The sequence below is a fragment of the Lagenorhynchus albirostris genome, chromosome 14 (genome assembly GCF_949774975.1).
Source record: "Lagenorhynchus albirostris chromosome 14, mLagAlb1.1, whole genome shotgun sequence".
Taxonomy (NCBI): Eukaryota; Metazoa; Chordata; class Mammalia; order Artiodactyla; family Delphinidae; genus Lagenorhynchus; species Lagenorhynchus albirostris.
Window position 1 is genome coordinate 27,191,499 of NC_083108.1, and position 9,720 is coordinate 27,201,218.

At 41.0% G+C, this 9,720-nt stretch overlaps 1 protein-coding gene across 1 annotated transcript; it reads left to right on the top strand.

Moving 5' to 3' along the window:
• Positions 1–800: 800 nt before the first annotated feature.
• ATP5F1A (ATP synthase F1 subunit alpha) lies at positions 801–9,488 on the top strand. The gene is made up of 12 exons (XM_060120706.1): positions 801–940; positions 2,446–2,524; positions 3,800–3,969; positions 5,799–5,972; positions 6,060–6,226; positions 6,432–6,580; positions 6,903–7,054; positions 7,163–7,387; positions 7,894–8,001; positions 8,110–8,254; positions 8,990–9,140; positions 9,280–9,488. The coding sequence occupies exons 1-12, from the start codon at positions 881–883 to the stop codon at positions 9,359–9,361; spliced, it is 1,662 nt and encodes a 553-aa protein (XP_059976689.1). The 5' UTR covers positions 801–880; the 3' UTR covers positions 9,362–9,488.
• The last annotated feature ends 232 nt before the right edge of the window (positions 9,489–9,720 follow it).

The following is a 9,720-nucleotide window of genomic DNA, read 5'->3' on the forward strand; positions in this document are numbered from 1 at the left end:
AGGATTCTTTTAGATCGAATCTAAAAGAACTGTGATTCTCCAGTTTGAGTGCTTATCAGATCATCTAGCATGGTGTGGATGCTTTTCAAAGATTCAGATTGCCCCCAGTTTTTTTTTTAACATCTTTATTGGAGTATAATTGCTTTACAATGGTATGTTAGTTTCAGCTTCACAACAAAATGAATCAGTTATATATATACATATATTCCCATATCTCTTCCCGCTTGCGTCTCCCTCCCTCCCACCCTGCCTATCCCACCCCTCCAGGCGGTCACAAAGCACCGAGCTGATCTCCCTGTGCTATGCGGCTGCTGCCCCCAGTTTTTGACTCAGAGGGTCTGGAGTGTCAGCCAGCGATCTGCGGATTAATCCGCGTTAATTCTCCCAGCAGGAAACGCTCTGCTGCCAAACCGCCCAGTTGAAATTACTGTTTACTGCACCTACATCACCAAGGTTTAATAGCTGTAGCTTCGGACCCGCCACAATCAACCCCCCTGACGGTCAAGCTAGCCGCGCCCCAGGACGGGGTGACGCCAGCATCATTTCCCTGCCGGGATGCGGTCTGGTAACTGCTTCTTGGCCGGTTCCGCTACCCATGTGGTCGCCCAGGGCAACCATAAGGTCGACGCGAAAGATCAAAGTAAATGGGTAACCAATGCCTGGGCCGAGGCTGGCAAAGGTCTAATTAATCATTTGGAGGTTCAAATCTGAAAACGATACTTAAAAAAAGTAATTACCGGCAGATTCGCGTCCGGGGGAGGGGAGGTACTTCCGGGTCACGTGTGCTGCCGCCTTGACCTTCCTCGCAGCTCGGCCATTTTGTCCCAGTCAGTCCAGAGGCTGCGGCTGCGGAGGCAACACCTGAGGAAGAGCAGCGAAGATGCTATCCGTGCGCGTCGCCGCGGCCGTGGCCCGCGCCCTCCCTCGGCGGGCCGGGCTGGTGAGCGCGGGGTCCCGGCGGCAGGGAGGGGGCTCGGCGGCAGTAGGTGGTGATGCACGGGCTCGGCCGCTCTTTCTGCGCGGAGGGTGAGGGTCTGTGGCGGCCCTCGCCATCTTGCTCCGCTGGCCACTCGGGCTGTCCTGGGCTGGCGGCGGAAGGGCCCTTTGGTCGCCCCGTGCGGGAGGGTGCCGAGTGCTGCAGGGGAGGCAGTGACCTTCGTGTTATCCAGAGATGGCGCCTCCGGAGGATTCCAGTCTTTGTCTGAGAGAGGCCTTGAGTGAAGGTCAGGACTGGGGCGCTAGTTTTCCGAGGCCTGCTGCGAAACGGCGAGGTTTGGTCCCGCTGGTTCTCCGGGACTTCCTCGTTGAAGGTCAGAGCACTGTTGTCAGGCCTGGTTGAAGCGAGCTTGGGGAGCCTGACATTGTATTGAAGGTCAGCAGGCCCCAGGCTTCCACCTCTTCCCCGAGGTCGGTTCAGAGGACATCAGTAAATGAAGGTGGCTTTCTGAATGCTTCAGTAGGCGGTCTCTTAGTGCTGAATAGTGAAACGATCATGAAAACACCGTACAGGTGCAAATATGCATTTCACTGCGGCCGATACCTTGACAGCAGAGGAGCTGGCTTCTAAATTGTCCTAGTCAGGCAGATTTTCCTTTGTGGTGCTTTGACGTGTTTTAAGATTCCTTGAGGAATCGTTAGTGTTTGAGAAATCAAGTAAAATAAAATAGAACATAGGTTGGAAAAAACTTGTGGAGGTCAGTGCCCTTCATTACTAATATCACTTGGAGTTACGGAAATAACTTTTAGGTCTTGTGTAAACACTTTTACTTGTTGTTTCATTTTAAGAGTAATCTCAGTTTGGGAGGTGAAATATATTGGTCATTTTACTACCCTAACCACCTTTGGTACCGTTTTGGATTTCTGTTAGCAAAAAAAAAAAAAGCATTTTTAATGATTTTCATCCAGGTTCTATAGAAGGGAGTGTCTTCAGAATTGACATTGACCAACCACAGTGTTTCAACCTGAAGGAGGAGGGGTCCAGATTACTGCAAGCTTTGTTGACATTTGTTGGCATTTTTTTTTAAAAAGTGCATGTGCCATATCTCTTAGTTTCTAATCAAACTCTAACACTTACAGGCTTTTTACTTTTAAGGTTGAAATAGAAAATCTATTGAGATTTGCCCCTTTTAGGAAGCAGTTTATCAAATTGAGAATTTACACAACTCAATTGAAATATATCTAAAGTCAAAATAATATTATCTGATGCCTTTAAAAAGAAAGATATTTTGTTAGCTGTTGCTTTTTAAAATATGCTCTGCTTTTTTTAGCATATTTATTGTGTACCAGGAGCTGCATAATAAATTTTCACATGGATCAAAAGTGCTTTCTCAGGTGGTTAATATTTACGCTGATAATTTGATCAGGCCAAGCCTGCGTTTGTTTAAGCTTGCTAGTTTTATAAAGGCTTTTTTAAAAATTAAATTAAAAAAAAAATCCTTGCACTAGGTCTCCAAAAATGCTTTGGGGTCATCCTTCATTGCTGTAAGGAACCTCCATGCCTCTAACTGTCGTCTTCAGAAGACTGGTAAGTTGTTAATTCTGTGTCTACACCACACTTACTACCTTGCGATTAAGTGAAAAATGAAGTTACGTAGGTTACATACCTATTGTGGATGTTTTGGGTTTTTTCCATTAGTTAGTGTTTTCTTTCAATTTTAGTTACTATGGAATCTCAGATTCTTAACCCATAATGAGCCATTTAGCCCTGTCTTGGTAGGTTCTCTTGTTCTAGTGAAATGAACTATCATTATGTATTTCTCTTTTGATGTTAGTACAGGTTCTTTTTTTTCTCATAATGAATGCTCCTTTGGTGGAAACAAAGTATATGTCAGGTGGTGGGCACTGTTTCTGATCTATGAATCTTTTCCTCTCCTAAAAAACACTGAAAAAAACCAGGTAATTTTTACCTCTATGTTTTTCAAAGACAATAATTGGTAAGCTATACCTGGCAGTCTGAATTTGCACATTGTAAATGCAATAGAGAGGTGAGGAGGTAAGCTTAGGAAGATGATGTAGGTTGGGGACTTTCTTTTGAGATGTGCATTAGGGCTTTTGAAATAAAGTTAGGTATCTCCCACATGCTGAGATGAAGAATAGTACCTGCATCCTTTTAAAGGAAAAGTTACAGGTTTTCCCCACTATTTGAAAGTGGAACATTCTAATGAAACCTTTCCTTAGCTGAAATGGCTAAAGTGTGAAGAAGCGATTACTCTTTTTTGTAAAAGTGAAATGGCATAAATGGAACTTTCAAAAAGAGGGGGATACCTGTACTTACACTTTGTTAAACAGTTGCCTTTTTTTTTTTGGCTGCAAGGCGGGAACTTAGTTCCAAGACCAGGGATTGAGCCTGCGCCTTCAGCAGTGAAAGCACAGAGTCCTAACCACTGGATCACCAGAGAACTCCCAAAGAGTTGCTTTTTAAAATACACTGCATTTTAAAAATACGCTTTTTATAGAGTTTAGTTTGAGTTATATTCAAATTTTAACATAAATACAGATTTCCTAGAGATTAAACCAAAGAATTACAAGATAGGAAGTGTTTATTTTAAGGGTATTGCTTAATTTGATTAGCTCCTTATCTGGTTTACATTTGTCTCCTGAAGTTTTCTCTCAGTCACTTGGATTCATTTTCATAGTGGTAGGTATCAAGCTTCTTTGAATAGAATGTTGGACATTATGTTTTAGAATGCAATTTGATTATTATGATCACAACTCTAGTTTATATATTGTTAGGGAAATGAGTTTTGAAAAGGTCTTTGGCCCAGGCTCTTTTTGTAATGGAATTGTTCTCTCTTAATAGGCACTGCTGAGGTGTCCTCTATTCTTGAAGAGCGTATTCTTGGAGCTGATACCTCTGTTGACCTTGAAGAGACTGGGCGTGTTTTAAGTATTGGTGATGGTATTGCCCGTGTACATGGGCTGAGAAATGTTCAAGCAGAAGAAATGGTAGAGTTTTCTTCAGGTTTAAAGGTGAATTATAAAATGAGATTTTGATGTTTTAACATTGGTGTCCCTTCAGTTATTCATTTAGTAATTCAGAGATTGTGTAAGATTTTTTTTTTAACTTTGAATCTGAATCTGCTTCACTGTTTGTGTTTGTCATTATTATAGATTGTGAAAAAAATAAATTTTTTGTTAATCAAACTTTTTACCCTGGGGACTGATTTACACATAAGTTGTAAACATTAGTATTGAAATATAAAACTGAGTAAATCTTCACCCAGATTTTGAAAAGTTCAAGTCTGTTTGTAGCTGTTAAGATCATCCTATACGAAAGCATTTGATAATTTTAATTAAATTCATTTCCGGTGAAAAGTTGAAAGCCACTGACTTTGTATTTCTAGTAAGAGTGGATCTATTGTTGAAAAGTGAGCTAGTGATGTAGCTATCAAGCTCTCTAATGATACAAGTCTACTTTTTTCTATTAGATTGAGCCTAGTTGGGCAGTAAGGTGAGAAAAGTTGTAGGAGTCACGGGTTCTCTGATGGAAGCAGAGCATGATATCCAGGTGGACCAGGGGCAGTAGAATTATCCACTAATCACACAGGGGGAAAGATCTTCTTGGTCTGCTTGGTAGTGTCCAGTGTGGAAAAAGAGCCTGTTGGTGTGGAAGACTAATTATGGAGCCGAAAGTTTTATCAGTAGCTCTCAGACCTTGGCTAAGAATTTAACCTCTCATCTATAGTGTATATATCTTTGAGAGGTTAGGCTGAAATAGATGAACTGAATTTCCTTTTAGCTTTTTTTTTGGCTGTGTTGGGTCTTCGTTGCTGCACATCACATGGGCTTTCTCTAGTTGTGGCGAGCAGGGGCTGCTCTTCATTGCGGTGCACTGGCTTCTTATTGCAGTGGCTTCTCTTGTTGCAGAGCACAGGCTCTAGCTGCGTGGGCTCAGTAGTTGTGACTCGCAGGCTGAGTAGTTATGGCGCACAGGCTTAGTTGCTCCGCGGCATGTGGGATCTTCCCAGACCAGGGCTCAAACCCGTGTCCCCTGCACTGGCAGACGGATTCCTAACCACTGCACCACCAGGGAAGTCCCAACAGGGCAATTATTAATTTAAATTTTAAATAGTCACATGTGATTAGTGACTACTCTGTTGAACATCAGATATTCAGACTAAAGATTTTGTACCTGTGATGATATTCCATGATATTCCTCTGTATTTAGTGTAAGTAATTCTCCAGAGCTTCATTTATTGACCAGAGTCAGTTCCTGGACTAGCCTTTTTGCTTTGGTTGTGATTTAGGGACCTAAAGTCTTACCATTTTGAAACATGATTGTAATGATGAGAGATGACTCAGTACTGTCATATTATATAGATTTGTTCTTGATTAAGTAGCTTTTAATTTAACTTTTTACTAACCTGATGGGTACAGGTTCTGCCTAGATAGTTTTTTAAAATTGTTCATGGAGTTCTCACAGATGTGAATCAAGCATGTCTTAAAATTCCCAGTTGACCTTCATTTATTTCATACTGGCACCCAGTTCAAAAACCATAGTCAAAGGAAATGCAGTAGAAAAAGCTTAAACTGTTCGATTTCTTTGCTTCTTTTAGTTCTTAGAGGATGTGATAAGGTGCTTCTTAGGCTTATAATTCTAACCTATAATTATTCAAGGGAACATGTTGCTGTTTTAGAAGTCTTAACTAAGGAAGATTTTTCGTTGGAAAAATACTCACGAGTAAACCAGATCTGAAAAGTCAATATTACTCTTTCCCTCTATTTTCATATGTAGTGTAGGTATATGGGAAGAAGTGCCACTCAAGCTTCATGGGTATTCAATTGTGTCTTTTGTATAGGGTATGTCTCTGAACTTGGAACCTGACAATGTTGGTGTTGTTGTGTTTGGAAATGATAAACTAATTAAGGAAGGAGATATTGTGAAGAGAACTGGGGCTATTGTGGATGTTCCAGTCGGCGAGGAGCTGTTGGGTCGTGTAGTAGATGCCCTTGGTAATGCCATTGATGGAAAGGTAGGTTTAACATTTATTAGATGTGGTTGTAGCTTCTAACAAAGAGCCAAACTGATTGGTCTGGGGTTTCTTTTTATCGTTTAACAGGGTCCAATTGGTTCCAAGACCCGAAGGCGAGTTGGTCTGAAAGCCCCTGGGATCATTCCTCGAATCTCTGTGCGGGAACCAATGCAGACTGGCATTAAGGCTGTGGACAGCTTAGTGCCGATTGGTCGTGGTCAACGTGAGCTGATTATTGGTGACCGACAGACTGGGTAAAGACTTGATAGCTTGTTGAAAAGTTCTAACTAAAATTTGCTCTGTGGAAAGATTACTTTTAGGCTTGGAATGGTAAATACTTTGGATATCCAGGAGAGAGTAGAATGTGATGTGAGGAGGAAGAGGAAGAGGAGTGAAATTTAAGTTGGGGGATCCTTTGAAGTATTTAGTAATATTTATGTTTATTTTCTCTTTTTAAAGCAAAACGTCAATTGCTATTGACACAATCATTAACCAGAAACGATTCAATGATGGAACTGATGAAAAGAAGAAGCTATACTGTATCTACGTTGCTATTGGTCAAAAGAGATCCACTGTTGCCCAGTTGGTGAAGAGACTTACAGATGCAGGTATTAAGGAACTGTAGTCTCGTTGCTATCTGGGATGCTGCTAATCTTAGGATAGCTTATGCTTAATGTAGGCTGATTTTAATTACTCCTTAATGAGCTGAAGTTTCTAATATAAATCAATACAAAAGTAATATGTAAAAAACTAGTATAAAACAGCAGCTAACTTTTAAGGTTCTGTCAGTTTCTTTAAAGTAGAAGCCATTTGGATAATTTTAATAGTAAGTCACAGTAGTAAAGCAGTTAGATAATTTTTATTCTAGTCTCTAATCTAAAATCACAGTATTGATAACCATATAAAACTTAAAATTTATTTTCTTCTCAGATGCCATGAAGTACACCATTGTGGTTTCAGCTACTGCTTCGGATGCTGCCCCACTTCAGTACCTGGCTCCTTATTCTGGATGTTCTATGGGAGAATATTTTAGGGATAATGGCAAACATGCTTTGATCATTTATGACGACTTATCCAAACAGGTCAAATGAAATGTATTTTTAGACTCTGTATGTTGGTGCCCCAGTGGTAGTTGACAAATGTAGCTTCTGTCTAATAGGTGAACTTCACAACCCTTTTCTATACCATAGGCTGTTGCTTACCGTCAGATGTCTCTGCTGCTCCGCCGACCCCCTGGTCGTGAGGCCTATCCTGGTGATGTGTTCTACCTACACTCCCGTCTGCTAGAGAGAGCAGCCAAAATGAACGATGCTTTTGGTGGTGGCTCCTTGACTGCTTTACCAGTCATAGAAACACAAGCTGGTGATGTGTCTGCTTACATTCCAACGAATGTCATTTCCATCACTGACGGACAGGTATTGATTTTATGATTAAATAAGTGTGAAAGCTTCGGATGATTTGAAGGCATTGGTTGAGATTAGTAGTTTTGAACTAACTTGTTAAATGCTTTTTAGTTTTCATTATGGAAAATCTCAAACGTAAAGAGAATAGTATAATGAAACCCCACATATCCCACCCATTTATCAATTCGTGGTATAGTGTACTTCATTCTTGCTTTCTTTTTACCCACTATTCTCTTCCCTGTATAATTTTGAAGCAAATCCTGGAGAAATCACACCACTTCACGTGTATAAGATTCAATATAAATACGATACCTGTTCTTTTCTCATCTCACTCACATTTCCTAATCTCAGCAATAGAATATGCAGGTTGATTGGGTTGTGAAAGATTTGAGGAGCTCTTTACCATAAGACATTTAGCATTCTCCCTGGCTTCAGCATTTGCTACAATGACTTAATTTTGAAAATAGTTGATTTCTTTAGGCCTGCTAATAAGCGTGAGTATTTTCCTTACATTGTAGATTTTCTTGGAAACAGAATTGTTCTACAAAGGTATCCGTCCTGCCATTAACGTTGGTTTGTCTGTATCCCGTGTTGGATCTGCTGCCCAAACCAGGGCCATGAAACAGGTAATTTGCATCACTTTGTCATTAGGTTAAAAATCAAAGTGTATGGTGGTCTGTGTCATTGAGGTTAGTATTTTTGTATCGTGTGAATTAACCATTCCTGTATTTTAGGTGGCAGGTACCATGAAACTGGAATTGGCTCAGTATCGTGAGGTTGCTGCTTTTGCCCAATTTGGTTCTGACCTCGATGCTGCCACTCAACAACTCTTGAGTCGTGGTGTGCGTTTGACTGAGTTGCTGAAGCAAGGACAGTATTGTGAGTTGTACTTTTCCATTTGATCAAGTTCCTACTGTGTGTTAGGACCTGGGAATATCACATAGCTCCTTATAAGAATATGTGCTGTTAATCTTTGATCAGAGATATTGTCTTTTGAATGTGATTGATACCTGTGTTACTTAATTAAAGTACAGTCCTTATCATTTGAATGTAAATGTGAGGAAAGGTGTACTAATACCCTTCTTTTGGGAGTTAAGACATAGTAGATTCCATTCCTCCCCACCATCGTCCTCTTGGCTATATGATTGTGGAATTTGGCAGATTTAAAAGAATGTTAGTGTCGGGAATTCCCTGGCAGTCCAGTGGTTAGGACTCTGCCAAGGGCCTGGGTTCGATCCCTGGTCAGGGAACTAAGGTCCTGCAAGCTGTGCGGGTGTGGCCTAAAAAAAAAAATTAAAAAAAAAAAAAGAATGTTAGTGTGTACTACCTTGCTATAAAATTTCAGCAAGTTATTTATACCCAAAAGAATATAAATGCTGCTGGATGATATACAGTGCTCATGGAATATGCTCAGAGGTTACACTTCAAGGCTTGCCATTATGAGGAAAAAACTGATTCAGGGCGGGGAGGTGGGAAGGAGTACTGATGTGGAGTTTCCACTTGTGAAAGTAGGCAATCTGTAGACACGTGTTAATAATTTGTGGAAAAAGTAAGTTTCTCTGACTTTGGAAACATGGCATTTATTTGTTGAGCAACTCACTTATTTCTTTTCAGCTCCCATGGCTATTGAAGAGCAAGTGGCTGTTATCTATGCTGGTGTCAGGGGGTATCTTGATAAGCTGGAGCCCAGCAAGATCACAAAGTTTGAGAATGCTTTCTTGTCTCATGTTATCAGCCAACATCAAACCCTGTTGGGCAAAATCAGGTATGAACACAACTGATGTCTTCTTTTTTGTAAGCGTTAAAATGTAAAGTCTTGTTAAAATTCTTTTGAATTCTGTAATTAAGCTAGTCATTGAATTTTTATCCAGGTCAGAACTGATCTGCTTTTGTTTTCAAAATAGGGCTGATGGAAAGATCTCAGAAGAGTCAGATGCAAAGATGAAAGAGGTTGTAACAAACTTCTTGGCTGGGTTTGAAGCTTAAACTCCTGTGGATTCACATCAAATGCCAGATTTGGTTTTGTCATTGTTTCTTCTTGTTCCATTTATAAAAGGATTATTCCAATACTTCAGATGTACAGTAATCACATTAAAATAAAGGTTCCATATTGCTTGGTGGCTTTCTATAGATTCTTTTTGCAGTACGCGGGCCTCTCACTGCTGTGGCCTCTCCCGTTGTGGAGCACACGCTCCGGACGCGCAGGCCTAGCGGCCATGGCTCACGGGCCCAGCCACTCCGCAGCATGTGGGATCCTCCCGGACCGGGGCACGAACCCATGTCCCCTGCATCGGCAGGCGGACTCAACCACTGTGCCACCAGGGAAGCCCTATAGATTCTTTAAA